This window comes from Hyperolius riggenbachi, chromosome 4, assembly GCF_040937935.1.
Source record: "Hyperolius riggenbachi isolate aHypRig1 chromosome 4, aHypRig1.pri, whole genome shotgun sequence".
Taxonomy (NCBI): domain Eukaryota; kingdom Metazoa; phylum Chordata; class Amphibia; order Anura; family Hyperoliidae; genus Hyperolius; species Hyperolius riggenbachi.
In genome coordinates, this window is record NC_090649.1 from 492,892,957 (window position 1) to 492,918,820 (window position 25,864).

A 25,864-nucleotide genomic window follows, 5' to 3' on the forward strand; every position below is an offset into this window, starting at 1 on the left:
CTGCTAGGAAAGTGTTTTATGGCTGTATTTCCTTATCAGTGAGGGTTATGCTGTAGTCTGACCCAGTCCTGACTCAGAAACTGTCACTCGCATACCTGATTTTTAAACCTTTCAGGCAGAGAAATAATTAAAAAAAGCAACACAGCCTAGTTGTTAGTGTGCTTGGCACTGTACATGCACACGTCTATCTCATAATGTCACATGTCACACCGGGATATACCGAAGTGAGAGGTATATGGAGGCTGCCATATTTATTTCCGTTTAAGCAATACCAGTTGCTTGGCTGTCTTGCTGATCCTCTGCCTCTAATACTATCCACACACCCTGAACAAGCATGCAGCAGATCAGGTGTTCCTGGCAATATCGTCAGATCTGACAAGATTAGCTGCTCACAAGGGCACAGGGGAGGGGGTCTCACACTAGTTTGGCCGCGGAAGGGTGGCGCCCTGCAGAACTTTGCTGAGGAGGGGGTAATCATCTTTAACCACTTAGGGACCACAGGCATTACCCCGACATCAGCCTATGAGAGCTGATCGCTCTTGTACCTCCAGAGGGGACAGCCGAGTGACAGGGCTGTCCCCAGTGCAGAGCTGCCTTGGATCGCAGCGCTGTACAATGTAAATAGATGGCGGTTTCACCGTCTAACAGTCCTCTAGTGGCGATCGCCGCTGGTAGACTGATAATAGAGTGGAGTTCCGTATTTCAAGTGGGGATGTGCACAACGGCGCACGCAATCCCCTGCAATCTCCGCCCCCAGGACTTCATGCCAATTGGCGTTGAGCGTTCCTGGGGCTGCCGCCGTGTTCATGCCAATTGGCGTGGAGCGGTCGGTAAGGAGTTAAAGAGGTTCAGAAATACATCCTTACTTAAAGAGGAACTGAGACCAAGGACCGAACGTCATCCCAATCAGTAGCTGATACCCCTTTTCCCATAAGAAATCTTTACCTTTTCTCTGATAGATCATCGGGAGGGTCTCTATGGCTGATATTTTAGTGAAAACCCTCCCACAGTGTGATGTCATCATGACCATGGTCCTGACAGTTTACTGACTGTGAACATCGTTGCATTGTGGTAAATAACGGGTGTTTCCAACTGTCAAGCAACCAGTATCTCCCTCTGTGCATAGAACTCTCAGTAACGAACATTCTGTACAGATCACCTGGCAGAACTAAAGATGTCACCACACGTTCCAGTGGCTGCAGCTCTGGTGCTTTGTGTCCGCCAGGAGAATAGCACGATATTAATGTTGTCTTATGCTGGGAACACACGATGCAATTTTTTCGGTCCGATCAGCAGGTAATCTAACAGTATGTTGTATGGTGTGCACATGTCCAAACTGCTCCTGATCGATAAAGGGATCAATTTTCCGATGATAACTTTGCAAAATCAATTCCTCTCTTGATTGGAATCAGATCAGACATGTCAGATATAATCACCCGATTCCTAACGATCGGACGGGAAATTGCATTGTGTGTTCCCACTTCCCAGCATTAGGTAAATGATTTTGTACGCGAGCTTCGGCTCACATACACTGGACCACAATCACGAAAAAAGTAGGCAGCTACAATCTGACAGAACCGACAGGATTTGGGCCAGTCCATCTCCTCATGGAGGATTCTCAGGGTTTTCTTTGTTGTCAACAGCATTTCCTGAACAGCAGTTGCAAAGTCTAACTTACAGAATAGTGTGCAACTGAGTAGGGAGGCTGGCTGGGATCTTACTGTTTTGGCAGATTAACTGCCGTTCAGGAAGTGCTTTTGAAAACGAAGAGACCCCTGAGAATCTACCATGAGAAGGAGATAGACTAGTTCAAAACCTGCCGGTTCTGTTAGATTTTAGCTGCTTTCTTTTTTCGCTGGAGTGGTCCTTTATGTTAGCTCCCTGGCAGTGTTCGAATCTGTCGGGGACAATCGATGCGTGTATGGCCTGCTTAAGGGTAACCGGACCCTATCGAATGTGTGTACAAAGAATCACCAGGGCCCATAACAACTAACTGCTATGACTGTTACATCTATTGCCATGGCTGGTGCTAAGCCTGGGGGGGGGGGGGGGGGGGGGGGATTAAGTAGATCCTCCAGGGGCTCTGCTATGTTTGCTCACTTCCTGTACAGGAGCCCACACACATGAGACCGGCATTGCCCAATCCAGGCTGATGTTATCTCATAGCAGAAAGTCCCAGCAGTTTATATACTGTACAGAGATGAAACTGAGGTGAGTAAAGGGCTGGAGCTGGTCTCCAGTGACGGTTCCCTTCTCTCTGGGCGGGGCCATGAGATCACCCTGAACAAAGCACCTGTGCAGGTGAGACGTCCCCTCCCCCCCCAGGGAAGGGTGAGTCATGGAGTTTCGCCTGGGTCATCACTGACGTCACTGCCCCCTCCTATATATAAGTCATGTGCAGGTAGGTCGGGGATTCTTCTGAGTTGTGTGCTGAGCCAGGCGGGACTTGTGTGGATTATTGGAGTGGACTTTCCTCAGCTGGACCTCTGTGATCCCCGGTGATCCCTCTGCGGTGATCTCTGGTTTCGGTGAAGGGGGTTGGAGCTGCTGCGTCTCCAGGTGTAACCAGAGATCGGCTGCGAGTTTCGTGCTTGTTTGTGATTCAGGGCGGGACCCGTCGGACCGGTCGGACCTGGTGCGGGAGGAAGGAGGAGTAGGAAGTGACTTAGGTGAGGACTGCAGACCAAGTCCAGGATCAGACCTCTGAGGACACAGGAGTCCCACCAAGATGAAGCTCTCCACCGCCCTGATGCTGGGGACCGCGCTGGTCTGTCTACTGCTCATCGCACAGTCTGAGGGCCAAGGTGAGTGCATCGCCTGGAGATCGCCTGAACGATCCACATCTGCTCAATAATTCGAGGGGCAGCTGACTTTTAATATTTGCTCTATTGCCTTTGTTCTTGGTGGGGTGTAGGGTTTAATAGCAGAACCAAGTATCCCTTTAATGGCTGTAGTCTTCTGTTGTAATATAAGCTAGGTAGTTGACTGTAGTTTAAGGTGGCCATACATGTTTAGATTGCTACCCAATGTGGCAATAAGATCAATAAGATCAATCCCTGTCTGATCTGTAGCTCATCAGAGATGGATTGAATACCCTCATACACTGCACACAGACTTATGATTTCCCCATGAAATCTATTGAAAATCTGTCAGATCAATGCCTTTCTGATTAGAGCGTTATCGAATTCCCCACCCCCTCCTTACACTGCACACACATTTCCTATGATCTCACTATGAAATATATTGAAAATCTGTCAAACTCTGTCATTGATTGATCCAGTGCTATGCTGTGGGCCATTGACCTACTGCTGCGCCCAATTGGCTAAAATGTACTGTCCAATCACTCAATTGACTTTTTTGTACCATATCGATTGACATTAGATGAATGTGGCTTGTTGCATCACAAATAACTGTTGAATGCAATCGGTGTGATTGACTTGGCCAGTAAAAATTGGTGTGTATGGCCAGCTTTTAGTTGTCTTTGTATTTTACCATTGATGATAAAACCACTTGATCGACGTGGGCGGGTTATATTTGGTTTCTTCAGACTTTAGCTGAATTACGACTTCTAGTACTTACCCATACCATTCCCCCTCTCCGAAGATATCCTAGAATCTGTTAAACTGGGCAGATTCACATTAAGGGCCCTCCTTCGTCTCGCAATCGTGACAGCTGCGCTTTACACGATTGCCCCATACAGTCATCAAACAAAACGTGATTGTATGAGAAGATGGCAATTGCGTTTGGGTAATAAAACCTGTGCTAGTAGAAAATGAGCACTGCAGCATGCATGTTATCGCGGTGCTCATTGCGCTTAGCTAAACAGCTGTGATCTGCTTTTTGAAGAGATTGCAGCTAGTGTAAACGGGCCCTCAATCGGTTTTGGACAGTTTATCAATCAGAAGTGTGATCAGGTGTGTTTAGTGTCTGTGGGAGAAGGCCCAGATCAGTGGCTGGAGGCATCGGTGGCCACCTACGAAGCCTCATCTACACAGTACAATTTTCTGCCAGATTGGATCTATTCATTTCCAACCGGATTGTGATACATTTTGCAATAGATATTGGGTACTTATCAATGCAAAATCTATTGCAAAACTGATCTGAAAAAAAATTTGACCTCCACACGATGCAATTTCTTATCAGATCACCGGTCGTTCTGGTAGGAAATTGTACTGTGTAGATGAGGCTTACACTGCATAGTACATATGTGGTTACATAGATTCTTTTGTTAAAATCCTATAAAGCCTGAGTTTGCAGTGTTGTGTAGGAATTGTTCACTAATCACAATTCTTGTGGGGTAAGGTGGATCTGGTTGGCATATCGGGGCTGGAATTGAACAGTGTATGCAATCCCTTAGTATGGTCACCTAACCATACAACTAGTGACCAATCTGGGCTAGCGTTAGATCTCAGCACACCAAAGAATCTTCCTTGTTGGTAATTACAGGAAACAAGTGTTATCAAATTGACAATTAACTACCAAAGGGTTCCTGTTGGTGTCATGACTTTCCGAATACTGTTCCATCTATTTGATCTAAGCCCTTGAAAGCAACTGATCAGTTTTTAAGGGGACTAGTCTGTTGAGCTGCTCATACATGAGACAAGCCTAAGTAGGCCTATTACAGGTGTATGATATTATATGGACGGCGCTCAGCTTTAGTTTTTTATCCTCTGTAATTCAATCTTTCAAATACTGACATAAATCAAACTAGGTGTTTTAGTCTAACTGGACAGTGTTTGTACAGCTATGCTAAGTCGATATAGCATAAGGGCCCAACAATTGATTGCTTTGACTCTCACAATGACCTATTGACCATAATCAATGAAATTGACTATTTGGCTGGTGTTTGTAAACTCTTTGGCACTGTGGTGGGAGTGGATTTGATAAGTCTTTACTGCAGCCAGTAGTGCGATGATTAGTGATTATAGCTTTTTGGCCTAATCCCCCACTGACCTTGAGTGCAGCAAGGTGGAACCATGAGACTGACAACCTGCTAGACTGAGCGGTTATCTGCTTATGTACCACACATGCCAAACTGACCAATCTACAACCTTCCACCCAGTGGCGTAGCTAAGGAGCTGTGGGCCCCGATGCAACTTTTACAATGGGGCCCCCCATGCACTCTATACATAACAATTGATACAGCGCACTAAAACCTGCCAATGGCAACTACGTCAGAGGTACAAGAAGGAGATGGGGAACCGTTTGCTAATTACCACTATTCAAAGAGTCTATAGAAGTGATTATGAGCACAGGACCAATAGAGAGCTAATACTGTAGTTGAGGAAGGGCCCTTTGGGGCCCCTCTGGCCCAAGGGCCCCGATGCGGTCGCTACCTCTGCAACCCCTATTGCTACGCCCCTGCTTCCACCCCCATACAGGATAAGGTGAACAAACCTGTAACTATCTGTTTGGTTAAATTCAGCTGGATTTCTGATTCACTGAATTCAAATATTTTGATAACAGGGAAGCTGACATACCGGTCAAAGCCCAACTGCCATTGGTGGAAATCTGCTATTGGGGTTGGTTTGGCAAGGCCTAGGCCCAATTCCTTGAGTTGTCTACAAGCCCTGAATGTTACAAGTGCTTGCTATGGTGAAGGATCACTGTCGTCGTCCTGGATGGCCTGGAATTCAGGGGAAAAGACTAGGCTTATTCAGGGGAAATAGGGGGTCTCCAATCCTGATAGTTACACAACTGCTAGTGGTAGTGATGTCATTCTATACCAAGCCTGCTTAGTGGGTGGGACTTGCAGTTCCAGGCTGTGGCCACACGGTGGCGTCCCGTAACTGTAATGCGGACGGAGCTCGCAGGTGTGATTATTTCTGTTATCTGTGATTAAGTTATCTCACAAGTGGGAAGGTTCCCTCTATAGTGGCGCGCTATCGCACGGCTAGAGATAACCGCTGAACCCGCTATAAACTTGTGTTCCGTTACTTACTGATAACTGGTGAATAGCGGCGCACGTAGCAGAATCCCGCGACAATCTGTACGCGGAGGGCTGCGTATAGCACGTGCAGCGCGAGACTGCACATGGAAACATTGTATAAATAGAACGCTGCGAATATAAACATTGTATAAACAGAACGTGCTGAGATGACTGGAGCCCTGTGTGCGCGCGAGGCGCTGTGAATGGTAAAATTGTATGAACGCCGGAACGTGCGCCAGATACTAGGTCACAGCGCATGCGCGGCTCGTGTAATGTCCGGCTGGTTCTAGTAGATCGGATCCCGTTTGATTGTAGCCGTTGAGGGCGAGGCGCGGCTCTGTGACAAGATGGCGCCGGGCGGTTCCCTAGGGTGGGCATGACCGCCATCTGTGTCCCTCTCTACACCTGAGTGACGTATAGGAGGGCGGAGCAGCACCCGAGTGACGTATAGGAGGGCGTGGCAGCACCTGGGGACTTCCTGGGAGTCTGGCCTTTGTAATTCATGCAGAGATGGGAGGATGCTATTCTATGCCGGGCTTGTTCCTCTGAATATCATTTCTGGCTGGTTAATGTAGTGCTAGTGAAGTGACTCGTGCCTGTCAAAGCATGCTTTCGGTGAACACGCCAGGTTTACAGGAAGAGGCGCTTTCTAGCTATTTCCAGCTGGATGGACAGTACTTTCATTGCCTCATGTGAAGTATCCCTTGTATGCCATACACTGGTCGATTTCAGGCATCGATCAATCGATTCTATAGGATCGCTCAAATCTATTCTTTTGAATTACCGATCGATCGATTTGCAGCCGATTTCACCTAATCTGGCAGGATGGAAAATCTAGGTCGATCTGTTGAAATTGCTTATTTTGCATTGTCCCTAATGGAAATCTGATGGCAAAATGCCATCAGATCGATTTTCAATAGATTTCAAACTGATATCTATTGGAAATCTGTTCCTAGTAAAAAATGTTCCTAAACACATCAGATCAGAAATCTATCTGATCTATCTGCTGCTAATCTATTGAGTGTATGGCCACCTTAAGACATTTTGGCCAAGGAAGCCGTGCAGCGCTCTGTACAGTGCTCTGCTGAGAATCTAGCATGTATAGGTGTCCCAGACACTGCAGGGACAGGTGAGCAATGAATAAGTTCTTGTGCTTACTGCTGAAGCAGATTCACCAATCACTGCCTTGTCCAGTCTCTCTTCCATTGTTCAGTACATGTCTTTGGCTGGAGCTAAATGGGACCATACACTGGTCGATTTTATAGATCAATCCCATAGAATCAAATCTTTTTTCAGATCAATTTGTGTCCAATTTTGATATTAATCTGATAGGATGGAAAATCTAGGTGTATCGGCTGCTGGCGGCAGATGGCTGGCCCATAGTTGCGTTGGATCTAATGGGCCAATAATTGCATTTATATATTCTGAAATCTATTGGAAACCTGTTCCTAGTGTGTGGCGCACATCAGATTCCTGTCAGATTGGACATGACCGGCATCTGCCAGAAATCTATCTGGTTGAATCTGCTGCAAATGGCCACTTTAAGTGATGTCTGCATAGTTCTTGTGCCTTGTACTGTAAAGGTGGCCACACACAATACTAGAAAATGGATCGATCTTGACATCTGATATAAAACCGGAATTCCTGAAAAATCAAAAGGAAAATTTGATTTGGATTTCAATTGGAAATGCGTTTTTTTTTTTTTAAATGAAAATACCATGGTAATTGTCCATTTATTAATACACTGAGCAATTTAACAGTTCCAATCTTTATCATAAGGAAAAATTGAACATGGGTGTACATTGGTCAGATTTTTGAAATGATTCACTCAGTCAGAAATGAGATGCTCCTAAAATGCATCCATCTGAAAATGGCACCTGTGAATAATGGCGCACAGTGTTGCCGCTAATCCGTTTGCCGCTTATCGCTATTTAACGTTAAAGCCTTATTATTTAGCGTTAACATACAGAACCCTCTCTGTACCTATCCTTAATCCCTAGACCCCCCTCTGGTGGTGCCTAACCCTAACCACCCCCTGGTGGTGTATATTGTACTGTAACTATACCTAACCATACTCTTACACAGAACCCTCCCTGTACCTAACCCTAACCAGCCCCCCGGTGGTGCCTAACCCTAAGATCCCCCCCCCCCAGTGGTGCCTAACCCTAACCTTGACAGTGTTACATTAAATCCATTCACTGTTTTGCAGTTAAATAACATCTGCAGTTTGGCTTATGTAGGGCGCTATTGATAAATAACGTTAGTGTGTGCCACTATTGATAAATAACGTTACTGTGCGCCGTTTTTCTTCTTTTCCCTGTGCGCCATTATTATGCAGTACTAACGATAAATAGCGATAAGCGTATCTTTTTAATGCGGCACCATTTTTATGCATAGGCGCTGTGCGCCATTATTCACTGATCCCCCTAAAATGGCCAATGTCTAATTCCCTTTTTTAGATGGCTGATTAAGGGTGTCTGGAATTTGGGTGCACAAGTAGATAGTGGAAAATGGGTAAATCTACCCCCCATTCCTGCAGCACAAACCCTCTACCTGGAGGTCTTCATGTCCAGCAGATGCCCAATACCTGAGCCTTTGCTCTTTATTTCCTAAACTATAGCCCTGCTTAGTAGTTCAACAAATCAATCACTGATACATGTGGATAAGTGTTTCAGGAATGATTGCTGTACAGACACTACTTGTCACCCATCCCCCCCCCTCTCTCAATCGATAAGTGTAGGACAAGTGGAGTACATTGGATGATGGTTCTAGTAGTACTAGGTGTTACAGAGCTGTTTTCAGGCTTCAAAGTGTCAGTTGTTGTAACATTGGCCTGTTGCATGCATTTTGGATACAGCAGTGAATGGTACAAACTTAATACTTCTGTATATGGTAACTCCAGTGCTCTTTATACAGGTCTGTGCTGAATGTTGTGGCTGCTGCTTTATGCAGACAAGTGAACAGTGGCTATCTGGTTACAGTGGCACCTGTCAAGGGGCGGAGTATAGTACATAGCAAGTGTACAGTCAGTTATTGAAGGTGATGTCAGAGGGCGAAGGGAATGGCGTGCTTAAAAGACAAAAAATTGACTAAAATTTTAGTGCCAAAATGCACATTTCTGTCATTTACTGTATAATGCACTATACATTTTCTCCTGTTGCTGCAGTGTAAAAAGCTGATTTGGTTCTAAAAAGCTGATTAGTTTTAAACTAGTCCATTTCCTCGTGAGGTATTCAGGTTTTTATTTTCAAAAAACACTTACTGAATGAAAATTGCTCAGGCCAGCTGACAAAATCTGCAAGTGTAGGTTACCTAACCTATTTGTATAGTTTGTTCCTGAAATTGCTTTTGTGTAGATTAAAGGAGATGCTGAGAATCCTCCAAGAGAAGCTGACTAGTCCAAATCCTGTCAGATTTTTAGTGCTTACTGTAAAGGTGGCCATTTTAACATTACAATCCTACAGATCGCTTGCTTCCATTCAGTGGTAATCAGAAATTGGTTGTGCCCAAGAACAGCCAAAAACCCACTAACCTGTCCTGATGGGATCAATCTAAAAACCACATCGATTTCATTTATCTGATCGAATTGGTTAGCAGGCTTTTGGCTGTTAATGGCATGACTGATCGTTTCCGATTGATCTCTCCTCCGGGATTTTATCGTTAATCGCAGCCATTAGTGACAGGAATATAGGAGAAGAGGTATTGCGTATTTTATAGTGCGTGAGAAATGTACTGTAAGCACATGTATTTTAAATGTGTTTTGTGGTGTTGGCCCCTTTGTATCTGGACAACTTTGACAAGGACTGAATTGTGATTGGTAGACTGGGTCAGGGCTTCTGCCAAGTGCCAGGTCTTCCTGCTGTCCCCTGGTTTCACCTGCAAAGTGGAACTGGGAAGGACAGCAGGGGGAGGGGGTAGTTGGCGCACATGGGTGAAAAAGAGGTCAGTGAGATGCTAATTTCAAGTTGAGTCAGTTTATGTAGTGCAGGCTAAGGAGCCAAGCAAGTACATTTATTCCTGTACATAAGATTTAGGTTTGTTGTAAACTGTGGCTATTGCCAGATATAGTCGGAAAACCCACACAGAGAATATACAAACTCCTTGCAGATGCTGACCTGACTGATTCTAACCGGGAACCCAGCGCTGCAAGGCGAGGGCTCTAACCACTGCACCACCGTGCTGCCCACAGTGTAACCTAATTCTTTTCTGTTTCCTGTGTGAAAAACTCAGTAGAAAATGCATTTAAACACATGCGTTTTCTTTGCATCACAATGCGTTCTGCAAATGTGCATATTCTGAACAGGGCCTTTGGGTTGTAATAGGGATCAATCACCAGCCTGCCACACTGCACATAGAAGCCCCAGAAAAGCAAGAAAAGGCTTATTTCATAGACTGCAGCAAGCTTTAGTTTGGCAGAAATGCAGATCAGGAAGGTAGACTTTCTAGTATGTTTAGTTTTTTGGCAAGTCTCAGTTGGCCCCCTGGCAGATGTTGCCTGTTGCTGACAACTGTACTGCAGTACTTCATGCTGCAGAATGGAAGACTCCCTCCAGGCAGATAAAAAATGAATGAGACTAATCGGATTGTCAGACCACATGATGCAGAAAACTGTCTAGTTTGTTTGTACAAGCGGTTTCTCGCTTGGTAAGAGGGGGAAGTTCTAAACCTTGTTAGTGTTGCTACTGTTCCTGAATAGGAGACCATTTTATTCATGTATCTCTATGGAATAAATCTCCAGTCAGCCCAGTATTCTCAGAATGGTAAGGCTGAAGACTTTTAGAAGTGAGCTTATAGCCGTTCTTATAAACTTGTGCTATGCAAAGCTATTGCGTATGAGAGGAATCGGGGCAGGGAGACTTGGGCGCAGGATATAGCCGGTATATGGCTGATCCTGCTGCTGCACAAGTCCCGGCCGTGTTAAATACTATTCCCTCTCCAGGCCGCCATGGATGGTGGGGAATGGTATAATTCAGCTTCCAGCTATTGCTGGAGGCCGAATTGTTTTATAAGTAACTTCAGCTGTCTTCTTATGGTGTCGGAGTTGCTCCCTGTGCGCTGCTGTAATTCCTATTATGGCCTATGGTGGTGCCCAAGTCTCCTGCGCTGGAGTAGCAGTGTTTGAAGCTACTTTCAAAATACATTTTTATATTGCACTTGTCTCCTGGCACCTAGGTGCTCTATAGACAGTAGCAGTGTTGGGGAGTCTTGCCCAATGACTCCTTACTGAATGCTGGTTTACTAAACGGGAACAGCTGAGATTTGAACTCAGGTCTCCCATCAGAGGTGGAGCCCTTACCAGTGCACTATCCAGCCACTACTTGAGCTCTACTTTTAGGACTGGAACCCTCTAGGAATTGCTGTGCTGCTTATAAATGGCAGTGTGCAGTGATTCCTATTGCAATGTCTTCTGATTTGAAGCCCTGCAAAGTGCTTCCTATTGGTATGTTTTTCTTTATAACCTTAGGCCCGGAACACATGAGAAATGAGCCAAACTGATCTGGCCTCCAATTCACCGGATCGGCTTTGTGCACACTGGCAAATGGATGCTGAAAAAGGTCTCATCGATGGATCGGTTTTCAGCTTGCCATAAAATACTTAAGGCCAGCGGTAGAGGCTCCCTCTTCTTGTGCTGTGACTGCACAGCGTGTCATGTAGTCACATGACTCGGAAGATGGATGCCTCTACGATGGCCCTTAGGTATGTTTAAAAGGCCCGGTTCACCGTCGCTCACCACTTGCCCAGCTGCTTCACCCTCCCATTGCTCAGGTTCACATGCCCCCCCCCCCCATGGAACAGAGTTTTCTGCTCCCCATTGTCCCCAATGCAGCATTTTTATCCATTCTGCTGGGCAGAACTGTCCACAAAATTAGGGTCTGCAGGATATTTTCAGTCCGGGGAACAGAAGATATCCGTACCTAGTGCATGTGAACAGCCCAGTAGGCTAACATTGGATCCTTTCACATCCCTTCTGTTTGTGCCATATACGTTCCGGTTACGTTCCTCAAACGCAGATGTTAACTGGGCTGTATACTTACCTGGTGTCTAGACTTTCAGCTTCTGTCTATAGCCCCGCCCTCTAATGGAAGAGGGCATGGTTGCTTCTTTAGGACAATGAGAAGCACCTGTGACCGCTTCTGCTAGGGGGCAGGGCTATGGACATCCAGACTCACAGGATGTATAACTTTATTTAAAATTTGCTGCAAATTCGTTTTCTGCAAAGCTTATTTTGCAGCACTTCTATACCTGGCATTGAGCACAAATGCAATCAAAATGCATGTCGTGCAATTAACCCCAATCGCACTATTGGGCTCAACTGTTTAAATACACTGGCCAAGCACTTTTAGAATTGTCTGATCCAAAACCACCCAGCCCTTAAAATCAGTTTTTAGGTTTCATTTATCACTTATGTCGGGAAGAGATAAGATTGTACAATGGACACACCTACATTCATAAGGCTATTAAACAAGCCATTTTATCCTGTTACTAGCTGACCTGGTGTTGTCTGGGTATGTTTGGCTGGTGTTGGATCCCCTCACTTTTGTGAGCTTTGTGGTCTTTTGCATTGAAATTAAACTAATCTGGTTTTGTGGCTCCACCTCCATTTCTGAATTTGAACCCCAGTCACCCAATAACCAACTATTAAGGCTTGTGCTGTACCAGGTTGCAGGAATTTAATATTCCCCTTGAAAAGCAATAGGTGAATTTTGATTGGCTTTTGTAGGCTCCACCCACTTTTATGCATATTAATCCCAGTCACCCAGAACTGTGCAGTTTGAGAACCCTGCCAATAACCATGTAAGAATGGCTGAAGTTTATATTTTCCCAGTGAAAATTGTACTTCTCTGCCCACTTTTTGGTTATGGAGTCTCCTATATGTTCCAGGTAATGTACGGTGTGCCAAATTTCATTCAAATCCATAGTCGTTGTTGTGTGATCGAGTAACAAACATCCAAACGTTCACATTTTAAATTGGTGAGATATACAGCAAAGTTCCTCTTTTGTAGAATTGAGGAGCCCATCAGACCGGCATGGGTACTTGTAAGGCGCTGGGTGGTGTGTTGAGCTTCTAGGAATGGCATGAGGGCCTCAGGGAAGCTGGGTATGCTTTGCTAGGAGCTGTCCTATTTGTTGATGGCATCTCTACGAGAATGAATGAGTACAGTACTTGCCTGTAATGCCTAACCTCTTCCTGATTGCCAGGTCTTACCTAACATATATATATTTCTTCCAGATTGCAGCAAGTGTCAGACTCATGGGCTGGCAAAATGTGACGCCAGCGGCCAAGCCTGTACGTGTACTCTACCGATAGGCCCCACCAGTCAGCCTGTGAACTGCAGTAGATGTAAGTATCGTGTGTGTGTGATGAACCCTCAAGCCCTGAAAACCACCCACCTTGTGTATAGCCCTATCTACACGATACAATTCTTTGTGCGATTCGATTATGATTCTATTTACAGTCCGCTTAAAGGGAACCTTCACTGAACGGGAGGTAAAGAGTTTCACTTACCTGTGGCTATTACTATCCCCCTGCAGCAGTCCTGTGCCCTCAGAGCCGCTCTGCAATCCTCCGGTCCCCCGCTGTCACTTAGTTTCCTTTTTGACTCGCCAGTCGGCTGGCCACCATGCATATTATTGGATGCATTCCCTACTGCAATTAGCCCTGTTGCGGACCGCAACGCGTACAAAAGTACGCGTTCCCGCATTCCGCACGCGTAGATATGTGGCAACGCTTATTTTTGTACGCATTGCGGTCCGCAACAGCGCTAATTGCAGTAGGGAATACGTCCAATACGCATGGCGGCCGGCCGATTTGAGGAGTCAAAAATTAAACTAAGTGACAGGGGGGGACCGGAGGATTCCAGAGCGGCTCTGAGGGCACAGGACTGCTGCAGGGGACTGGTAATAGCCCCAGGTAATTAAAACTCTTTACCCCCGTTCAGTTAAGGTTCCCTTTAATTCAGACACGTCCGCTCAGGATTCGATTCGCCATTGTTTTGCAATTGCGAATCGAATCCTGATTAGACATGTTGGATTTAATCAGAATGTAAATAGAATTGGAATTTGCACAAAGAATTGTGTAGATTGGCCTTATGACCTTATTTTGCCCATACTGGAGATATCCGTTCCGGTAAAATAGATTTTGGGTTTTTGTTTTGCTTGCTGATGGACAGAGTTGGCAACATTATATAAAATGTATCAAACCCTTATAGTTGCCTTCCTACCATTTGCATAAATTATGCATGTCTTTAAAGAGGAACTCTAACCCAGGATTGAACCTAATTCCAATCGCCTAATTCTGCCACGCTGGCCAGTCACAGCTCAGATTACTACTGCTGTAAAGGTTACAGCCCATATAACATGTAAATCAATGGACAGTTCACACCTAAACTGGCACTAAAGAAAAAAACAAACGTATTTGTGTGTAGTAGGGATAACTAATAGAACATTAGTAGCAAAGAAAATGCTCTAGTTTCAGTTATAACATTGCATCTTTCTGTCTGCAGTTTACAAACCACACACTTTATTTTAAACTATGGAGCAGAGCTACTGACCCTTTAAACTTCCCTGCAGTAAAATCTTACCTGAAACAGGATCACTGTTTAAAATAACAAATGACATTTAGGTTATTTTGGAAAGATAGGTGCTATTAGGCCTACAAAGATAAATAAACAATCCTTTCTTTAAAAATTTATGGTTTAAAATTGATTTAAACATTTTTTTTCTTGAAATTTGCATTATTTGCATACTTGCGCGCTATTTACGCGTTTTTATGCATTTTTCACGCGTTTACTAGGTGTGTTCTGCGCGTTTAGCGATTTTTGCGTGTTTTCGCGCATTTAAGTGGCGTTTGACGCGTTTACGCGTTATTATGCGTAAAACCTCATTGGGTTGCACTCATGCGTATTCGTATTCTTGTGTAAAAATACTGAATGACTATTAAAGTGTAGAGATGCACATATTTAACCTTTTAAGAACTAAATAGCAACAAGTATACTAAACTCAGCAATCTTAAGATACTAGCCATTGATTTATAAGGGAAAGTTTTTATACACTGTTTATGTATAACTGAAACTGAATGTATATTTGAAAAATCAAAAGTATATTTCTCATTGGACTGCTGTAATGTAAATAAGTATTTTTATATTTTAATATGTCTTGGCATATTAAAATTTTTTGGAAATTCCAATAAAAAATTGAAAATGAAAATCTTACCTGAAGTTGTCCTTCACTGGTTTTGATGTACAAGTGCTTCAGAAAACAGGACTATCCAACCCAAGCTGGGTCAGAGCTCACAGAAGCTCTTTTGCATAGATGACTGAAGTTAACTCTTCCTGTACTGGAAGCAATATCAGACTCTGCATACAGCAACCTTTTACACATTTACACATAGCTTAAATCTGGTATGACACCTATTTCTTTCCCCTCCAGTGATCCCCAAATGCTGGTTGATGAAGAGGGAAAGCTTGGCAACCAAAGCAGGAAGGAAGAGACCTGCAAATGCCCTCATTGACAACGATGGACTCTATAATCCTGATTGTGAGAATGATGGAACCTTCAAGGCCAGGCAGTGCAATAACACTGACACCTGCTGGTGTGTGAACTCTGCTGGAGTCAGGAGGACCGACAAAGGGGACAAAAACTGGAAATGTGCCGAACTTGTTAGAACTTAGTAAGTACTGGCTGATAAATGTTCCAGGGTTTGTGCTGGGGCATCCATATGTACCATATACACAGTGCAATACAACTGAAGGAGGTATACCACAGCCTTGATCTTTTTCAGTTTAATGGTTTGGGCTCTGCCTTTCATCAGGTGTCATCAAACCTGATGAAGGGCAGAGCTTGAAACGTGTAGTAAGTGCTGACATAGCGTTAAACTGAATGGAAAAGAGCAAGCAGCTCTAAACCATTTGTTCCATGCATAATGCAACAGTTATCCCTATTTTCCCTAGATTCTAGAATTAACTTATGGATAGCAGTGGCAGAAAAGATGGCTATTGCTTTGGGGATCTCTGGTTGTTGTTTGCAGTATGAACATTTTACAGCTCGACACTTCTGGAACAAATGGGTGAAGGGTCTGTCAGCAAGCTGACCATTTCTGATCTCTGTTCAGTCTTCTGCCCATGAGTCTGGTGGCTGACATGTGAGGACAGGAAGGGTACTTGCTTGCTGGGCCTTCATACTGCCCTTGTAAAGTACTTCATGCACGAGCTAAACCTGGCCTTGAGGCAGGGCTGTGGAGTCAGAAGCAACTTTGGGTACCTGGAGTCGGGTCCCCCCCACAGCCCTGCATTGAGTTTAAGTTCATAAACTGGATTGACTTTAATTAGCTCATGGTGCTCAACCATGCTTGCTTTTTATGGTTGGTGCACACAAGGGTGCTTCTGCGCGCTTTTAAAAACTCCAGCACTTTGAAAAACACTTGGCTAATGTCTTTGTATGGGATAGATCACACCAGAGCAATGTATAACATTTTTTTTTCCTCCCAAACTCTGAGGCTGCAGCATTTTTACTGATTTCTGTGGCGATTCAGCCTTAATGTTAAGTATAGGAAAGTAGAAAATCGTCCTGAAAAGCGCTAGATCAGACCAAATCTCCAAGTGTTTGTTACAGAAGCTGTTTAGCTCTATTGTAACAATAAAAAAGCTACACTAAAACACTTTACATCGCTAGGCATGATCAGAAAATCGCTAGGCACATGCCTAGAATCACTTGGCAAATGCTCAGCGCTTTGAGGCTATTTTTCTATTACGCTAGTGCTTTTTAGTGTGCGCTGGACCGTAGTGTGGTTGTGGTTGGGAGACATATGGCATTTTTTTATGCTTTGGAGTGCATTTCTAGCATTGCTTAAGGTTTGCTGTCTTTCCTCCCACAGTTGGGTGATTGTCGAAGTGAAGCGTAACTCTTCAGTGAACACCGATAACCTGGCCAACACAGACATTGATGCGTGAGTATCTAAATCGCTACGGCCTGTATTCAATTCACTTTTACTTCTGTTTTAAAATGGCTTTCCAGCACTGCAATAGAAAACCTACCAAAACATAGGTGGAAAAGTACAATTCTGAGTATTCTCTAGCTTGCTGGTGGCTCAAAAGGATTTAAAGAGGAGCTGTTAGGTATAGGGTCTCGGAGAAAAAAAACATATCAGTAGCTAAAGATTGGCTGTACTTTACATATGCATTTCACTGTCCACGTTTGGATTTCAGAATTTTTATATAGTATTTGCAGAGAATGATGCTCCTGACAGCTCATGGCAGGTGCCATGTTTGCCTGTCTCCTATGAAGCCAATTGTGATGTCATATCCTCCCTGCTTCCTGATGATTCGACTCACAAAAAAGATCCTAATGGTTCATGATCCAGACAACACTACTGTGCAGTGAATATTAGCCATGTGCTAGGAATAGCTGACTACTTCAGTATACTCTAATGGAACATGTGCCCTGTGAACAGCACATTGATTTTTCAGTGAGGCTGGACTGCAAGATACAAGCTGCTGTAACATGAGCCTGTAACTTATCACTGTGAAAGCAGCCTTAGGGTGGGATAGGGAAATGAAGGGGAGGACCAGTGGGGAGAAGAGGCAGCCCCAGAATGCTTTGCAGTATCTGTTGTGCCTCCTGCTGGCCCCCTAAGGAGCTTGGGAATAAAGAGCCTTGCTGTTCAGCAAACATCAAAGTAAGAGATTTTTAACTTCAGTATTGCCTTTTTGGCTTCCTTCTAAACTGTTTAACACAGGAGAATAGAGGTTTAAATTAGCTTTTGCAGCCTGACAGTTAAGGCTCTTTTCCACTATGAAATGCGATCACGATTGCAATCGCTTTTCAATTTCCACCATGCGATTGCGCTACTATACTCATTATAGTCCAGCTCAATCACATACAAAACGCGGCAGGACGACGATTGCGCTTTAACCAAAATCGCATCGCAATCGGATTGCACTAATGGAAATTGCTGCTGCAGTTTCCATTAGTTTAATGTACCTTGCGATTTGCGATCAGAAGCAAATCGCAGGCTAGTGGAAAAAGGCCCTTACTCTTTAAGGTGTGAAAATATCCCTTAGGTGAAAACATGACCGAAAAAGTGGTTGGTTTTTTTTTTTTTGTTTTTTTTTAATAAAGTCGAACTCCCAACAATGTGTAGATATGAATGCCCTAAACTGGCAGTGACCATGGCACTAAATATCTAACTATCTTCCCCTTTATTTACAGAGCTCTAAGAAACATGATTACTACTAGATATAATCTGCCTGCATCCAACATCAAAGAGATTGAGGTAAGTTGCTTTTATTTTGACTCTATAGTTTTGTCTTCAGACTGCTTCCAACACACCAACCCCAACCACACACCATCCCCATTCAGTGAACCGGTATAAACAGACTGATCAGTGAAGGTATTTTGCAGAGTATAAGATGCAGTTTTAGCCCCAAAAGTGGGGTGCAATTCAATCTATTGACATGCAGGCAGTCCCTGACTTGCAAATAGCTGACCTGCTGCGATGTCGGGGACTGCCAGTCCTGTCCTCCACTCCCCAACCCCATGCAAAGAAAATGGCAGCAGAAGCCAATCGTGTGTGTGTGTGTTTCTCATGATCCAAGTGGTGTGCCACAGCGATCAGCTGATGGCATGTAATCATGCAATCCGTAAAAGACGGCACTAGGGAAAGTGAGGGATAGGAGACATCGGTCGTAGGCTCTCAGATCAGATGAGATTCACCGACTGCCAACAACTCTTCATGGGGGCATGAAGTATAAGGGAGATTTAATTTGGGGGAGATCATCCAGTGCCTCTGCATTTCTTTTCCTCGTGTTGTCTTGAGCATATTGTGTTTGTGCTATTTATAAAGCGCCAACATATTACACAGCACCAGACATTAGTTTAGGTTACAGACAATATTTAGGGGTGACATACAGCAATAAGACAATACAGGAATACATGCAAACCAGATCACACAGCACAGTATGAGTACCAGGTAATGCTTAGTCAGTCACTGGATGGAGCATGGAGATTAGGCAGGTTAGGTTCACTCAGATCCATAGGATGGGTGCAGAGTAATGGAGGTGCATGATCAGGTAGGACACAAAAGGAGGACCCTGCCTAAAGGCTTACAGTCTAGAGCAGGCATGGGCAAACTCTGCCCTCCAGCTGTTATGGAACTACAAGTCCCACAATGCATTTGCCTTTGAGTCATGACTGGCTGGGAGACTCCTGCAATGCATTGTGGGACTTGTAGTTCCTTAACAGCTGGAGGGCCAAGTTTGCCCATCTCTGATCTAGAGGGAGAGGTAGGGACACGAAAGGTAGGGGACCAGAGATCAGCTGTGGGTTTAGAGCACTAGTGAAGGGTGGTAGGTCAGAGTGAAAAGGTGAGTTTTGAGGGCCTTCTTGAAGATGTTGGAGGGGGCTGCCCTAATGAGTGGAGGTAGGGAGTTCCATACTGTTGGAGTAGCTCTTGAGAAGTCCTGGAGGCGTGCATGGGACTGGGTGATGCGTGGGAGCAGTCAGGCAAAGCTCATTGAAAGAGCAGAGTGAGCGGCTAGGTGTGTACCTCTGAGTAAGATCGGAAATGTAGGTTGGACAGGTTTTGTGGACAGATTGGTCTTATGGTCTGAAAAACAGTACATGCCAACTGATCAGATGTTGATATTCAACCTGGAGTATAGAAAGTATGAGCAAATGTTTGCATCTTTGGGGTGATGGGAGATATACAGACTATCACAGCCATGTGAAACCTTTCACCAACCCAGCCAATCTCAAGATTGATTTTCTTTCTGCTTTGTCAAAGCAATGCTATGCCTCGTCCATGCAATCAGTTTGCTTCCATTATGCAGACTCTAGATTTTGGTTTTCAAGAGCATGTGATCAAACCTTCTGACTGCTGTACAGACATGTTGGTCTGTATCAGTCTTAAAGGACAACTGTAGGGAGAGGTACAAGAAGGCTGCCATATTTATTCCTCCTTATGCAATACCAGTTTCCTGGCAGCCCTACTAATGTCTTTGGATGCAATAGTGTCTGAATAACACCAGAAACAAGCATGCAGCTAATCTTGTCAGTTCCGACATTAATGTCGGAAACACCTGATCTGCTGCATGCCTGTTCAGGGTCTATGGCTAAAAGTATTAGACAGAGGATCAGCAGGACAGCCAGGCAACTGGTATTGCACAAAAGGAAAAAACATGGCAGCCTCCCTACAGTTGTCCTTTAAACTCCCTAGCGAAGGACGAGCCAGACTCGTCCAGCAAAAAGATGCTGAAAGCAGGAAGGATGAGTCAGGCTTGTCCATGCTGTGGGGATGTAAAACTTCTCTGCTCTGCTTTTTTCACTCTTCTGGGATTCCCTAGGATGGCTGGATGGATGTTGGCACGCTGTGTGGGTAGCGATCTGTGCTACGTACGGTGTGTAAACATCAATCCAGCCATCCTAGGGAAGCCCACAAGCGGAGAAGTAGCGGTGGCTTCCCTGCAGTGATCTTCCCACCCACCCTGTAGTGGTCTTTTCTTCAGCCATCTCTCCCGCTGCAGTACCCCTTTCCTAGATCCCTGGCACTTGCAGGAAGTGAGGATTACTTGCCATCCACCTGTCCAGTGGCATTTGCACACCCTCCTCCTGTGTGGTCATCAAGCTGCGCCCTGGTACTGTAGACAGATGGGAGGATGTTCAATCTCCATGTGACCGATGGCTGGTGGGTCATCCTGCCTGCAAATGCTGGGAGGGGGTTAACTTGCACTGGGGTCACCTATACCAGACTATACTGAGGGGCTACAATACCACATTGCAAACATTCTCTAGCCCACAGGTGGTGGGTGCAATTTTACTCCAGTGTTCTTCCCGGAGTTGTTTTTTCCTCCGGGTGGCATGAAAAAGTAGCTGGGTGTGGCGAAATGACAGAATGCAGGGCCAGTGCTTCTCTGCTTACAGCGGAGGTGAGCCGATGACAGCTGGGTGCTCACGAAAACTAGCCGGGTGGAGCACCCGCCTAAAAGAGCCTGGGGAGAACGCTGCACCCTCCCCTGGGAGAAATTTAAAGGGGAACTGAAGAGAGGTATATGGAGGCTGTCATGTTTATTTCCTTTTAATCAATACCAGTTGCCTGGCAGCCCTGCTGGTATTTCTCTGCAGTAGTATCTGATTAAAACCAGAAACAAGCATGCAGCTAGTCTTGTCAGATCAGACTTATAAGTCTGAACCACTGAAACGCCTGATCTGCTGCATGCTTGTTCAGGGGCTATGGCTAATAGTATTAGAGGCAGAGGATCAGCAGGGCTGCCAGGCAACTGGTATAGTCTAAAAGGAAATAAACATGACAGCCTCCATATACCTCTCTTCAGTTCCCCTTTAAGATAGAAACTGCCGATTGGAAACTTTGCTTCCAATGTGCACCCTAAATAATGCACTATTCTCAACATTGACATGCTGATTCCTCGTCCTGTACCTCCGATACTCCCCCCAGTGTCTTTTTCCATGTCCCTCTGCATATTTGCTTGTTCCCCGGCAATCAGTGTTGATGATGCCAAGGGCATGCAGCATTGTTTTGAAATAAAGTTTGCAGCCAGACAATAGCATGTTTCAATGTAAAATACAGAAAATGCTTGAACTATTTGAAATTGAACCACGTTTTGCACAGAAATCCTGGGGAAACTGAACACCAGGGATGTTTACTTGAAACACCATCCGCAGTGATCAGATCAGGGGGTATCTGGTCCTTCTGCTGTGAATTGGTTTGTAAACCGCTGCAGGAATAAGTGGCCCCAGTTCGATTCCAGTTTGCCAGCTCTGACATCACCACTGATTTTTGTATGGGGGGGGGGGGGGCAGTAAGATGACCAAACCTTAATCCTGACTTTTTATTTTCATTAGTTTGAGGGCCCCTTCATCTGGATAAACCTACAACAAAATGGCACCAAAAACGACGTGGACATCACAGATGTTGGCTACTACATGGAGAAAGATGTGAGTAGACACTTGATAATGGCTTACATGGAGTAAGCGTTTCATGTTGGATTCTTCAAAGTGTTTAAAGAGGACCTGAACTCAGAACTTCCTCCCTGCTCTAAAAGATGAGCAACACCATAACAACCTTAACAAAAAATGTCCTCGTTACAGCTGATACAAATCCTGCAATAAATCTGTAATGTCTACTTCCTGCTTTCATGGAAGACCTAAGGTTAAAGAGTACCTGAGCTGAAGCTTGGGTAAAAAAATTAGATGCTTAAAGTGGATCCAATAACTTTTTACTCATTGCATAATTCATTGCACAATTCATATAGTTTATTGGGCATTCCTCAAGCCAAATTCTTATCAGTGACGGTCACACTGTAGTCACTTCCTGACTGAGTCAGCCACTTACATACCTGATATTTAACTTTCAGGCAGAGAAAGAATAAAAGGAAGACAGCCTAGATATTTGTGTGCTTGGCACTGTACATACACATGTCTATCTCATCATGTCACCTCGGGTATCCTTTAACATCCTGGGCCATATCCAACTAACTTTTCTCAGGTTTCTCCTAGGTGACATCAGAATGGTCAATGTAGTGGGTTTTTTGTGTTTTTTTTACCAGAAAGCAAGAAAATCCATTTAGATAGTACTTGATACTTTTTCAATTGCAAAGTTCTGAAAAGATCTCCTAGGAGAGGTTAATTGCACATGGGCCTCTGTGTCTAACATCCTGTGTTTACAAAATGGCTGCTCTGCCAAATTACAGTTGTCCTTAGTCACAGATGAGGGGGAATTGGACAGGCTAAACTCTCTAGAGTGGATTTCTTGGTTTTCCTTCAGTCCTTTGCAAGAGTACAGGTCCACTTTAAATTTATTCCTATAAAAAAGGAAATTAAATCCATGTTTTGACTACTTTAGGATAAACTGTTTAGGAATGAAAACTATCACATAATTTTAAACAGTGCATATTATGGTAGTTGGATTCCTAGCTGGATATTGCTCACATTCCACACTGTAAGAATTCCCTGAACTTGATGTAATTTTTTTGTCTAACAGATCAAGGGAGATCCCATCCTGCCTCTAGACCAGAAATTTGACGTCAATGTGAAAGGCAGCAGCTTCCCCCTGCAGGAGCCGGTCATCCTGTACATTGACGAGAAGCCTCATGAGATCTCCATGAAACGTCTCACCGCCGGGGTGATCGCAGTCATTGTGGTGGTGATTGTGGCCATTGTGGCCGGCATTGTGGTCTTGGTGAGTATTTGAGCCCCTGGCAAATGCAAAATATCTGTATCCACATTGGTGCTGAACACTTGCATGAGATTGTCAGTAAATGTCCATATTGACTGGCCTGCTGGCTTAGATTGAGATTTGATTGAAAACTTACCCAGATTTAAAATAAACCAAAGTATAATTTGGTCCCATTGTTCCAGCTGCATGAATTTGCATTTATCCTGCATCAACTCTGCATTTTTTTTTCTTCCCTCGCTTGGACCACCCCTCCTGAACTGTTTTGACAGTACTACAATTGTATGGTTTGCAAAATGCAGTATGGGCTTAAAAGGCAACACGAGTGATATGGAGGCTGCCATATTTCCTTTTAAGCTATACACATTGCCTGGCTATCCTGCAAATCCTCTGCCTCTAATACTTTTAGTCCTAGCCCCTGAACAAGCATGCAGCAGATCAGTGTTTCTGACATTGTCAGATATGAAAGAAGCTGCATGCTTGTTTCTGGTGTGATGACACTACTGCAACCAAATAGACCAGCAGGGCTGCCAGGCAACTGGTATTGTATAAAAGGAAATGAATATGGCAGCCTCCCTATATTTCTCACTTCAGTTGTCTATAATGTTCACTTTTAGAAATAATCTGGCTACAAATTGGGTAAAGAGAATCCTCAGACCTGCAGCAGAAATATCTTACAAGTTAAATTTGCATTTCTGATTTGCTGTATGTTGAAAAATGAGAAACATGAAGGTTATGCAGATTTACATTTTTTTTTCTCTTTAGGTTCTGACCAGAAGAAAGAGGGGACGTTATGAAAAGGCTGAGGTAAGTTTGGTTTGTTTTTAGCTTATCTAAAAGCGAGTATTAAAGATGGCAAGGCTAGTGCTCTAAATCTGAATACTCACCATCCAATGTGTCCACTGATGTCCCCCTTGAGGACTAGCCAGTCGGTGCCAAGTCTTTCTAATCACGACGGCACACAATGGGCACAAACAGGAATTAAAGTGATTGTGGAACTTTGCACAAAGTTGGATCTTTAAGATCCGATCACCATGGTTATCAGCACACACTGCTAAATGTCTGCAATCGTGCCCCTGTACCCACATCGCAAGATCGCAGAAATCGCTGCAGTGAAATTGCATGGTGGGTACAGTGGGACCACTAGGGCAGTGCTGACTCCTGGGCCCCCTCCCAGTGCCTGCCTAACCTCAGTCCTAGCCACCGCATCATCTAGCTGTTCTATGGAAGCTGTGACTGGCCAGATGTGGTCTGGGAGAATGTCACAGGTTTACTGCTGTACTGAGTGCTAGCCTTGCAGTCTCAGATTTGCCATTAGATGGGTTTCAAGGGTCTGACATAGTTTCTATAAGGCTGGCTACATTAGAGAAGCATTTTAATAAGGGTGTAATAATGGACCCTGTAAGGGATGCAGCTGCAAGGCGCCTCGGGGGGGGGGGGGGGGGGGGGATTTTGCTTGTCCGGAGACTGACAACTAAGGGAAAGAGAAGACCTTCTGCTCTCTGCACAATTCTAATGCAGACTGCATCTGCTCAGCCACTGATAAGGAATCTTACAAAGATTTGTAGACACCCCTATTCAGTGTTCAGCAGGGTCCTGTGTACAACACCCAGCTTCCAAACTCTCTACCCCTCCCCAAGTGCTGTGTACTGTAGTGATGCTGGAGGAATCTGAGCTCGGAGAATTGTTGTCTGCACAATTCTAATGACTGCATCTGCTCCGCCACTGATAAGGAATTGGTTTTGTAGACAAACATTTGCAGACAGTCCCTATTCAGTGTGCAGCAGGCTCTTGTGTACAATGCCCTGCCCCAGCCTCTGCACCACCTTCCCAAGTGCTGTGTACTGTAGTGGTGCTGGAGGAGTCTGCAGAGCGCCGCCCCCAGCCTCTCCACCCCTCCCCAAGTGCTGTGTACTGTAGTGGTGCTGGAGGAGTTTGCAGAGCCCCAGCCTCTCCTCCCCTCCCCAAATGCTTGGTACTGTAGCTGTTAAGGAACTACAAGTCCCACAATGCATTGCAGGAGTCTGAAAGCTACAGTCATGAATAATAAAGTAAAATGCATGCTGGGATTTGTAGTTTTTTTTATCACAGCTGGAGAGCCAAGGTTCCCTACTGCTGCTCTATCCCACTCTTTCCTCCTGACTGATGGTTTTGTGCAACTTCTCCCCCCCCCCCTTAGAATTTGATTTATAAGTACAAGCCATTGCTATGTAATGACTCTAATGGTTTGTTTTCCTTTGCAGATGAAGGAGATGAATGAGATGCAGCAGGAGCTGAGATCGTAGAGGATGCTGTTACAGAATGCAGACCACCAGGGGGGGGCGTGTGACTGTCAATGAGCTGACTGTTCAATGTCCGCTCCATCAGAACTGTGCGCTGTACAGTCCGATTAGTGACATTCTGATGTATAGTTTTTTTCTATTTATAGCAGGTGATCCCATCCAGAGCCTGCACACAAACATAACAAACTTCTTTCCCTGTCACCTGTGAGCCTGTACAGATGGGGTTTTGTTTTTTAGAAACCGATGGAAGCTATAGGGCAGAGTACATAAACTTAGTATGTTTAGCTCAGATTTTATCTGTTCACGCAATGGTTTGGAGATGTTCCAGTATCTGTAAATGGGGGAGGGGGGGGGATGTTCAGACATTGAAAAATAAACTTGTTTTTTAAGATTTTGTAAATATTACTGTATTGAGTGAATTTTTTTTAATGTAATGTTGAGTTTGAATAAAAATTGGGAAAACCTTTA

At 44.6% G+C, this 25,864-nt stretch overlaps 1 protein-coding gene across 1 annotated transcript; it reads left to right on the forward strand.

Moving 5' to 3' along the window:
• The first annotated feature begins 2,399 nt into the window (after positions 1-2,399).
• On the forward strand, positions 2,400-25,864 carry EPCAM (epithelial cell adhesion molecule). The gene is made up of 9 exons (XM_068233049.1): positions 2,400-2,804; positions 13,161-13,271; positions 15,359-15,599; positions 16,803-16,874; positions 18,137-18,200; positions 21,785-21,877; positions 22,923-23,120; positions 23,880-23,921; positions 25,358-25,864. Exons 1-9 carry the CDS (start codon positions 2,729-2,731, stop codon positions 25,397-25,399), a joined length of 939 nt encoding a protein of 312 aa, XP_068089150.1. The 5' UTR covers positions 2,400-2,728; the 3' UTR covers positions 25,400-25,864.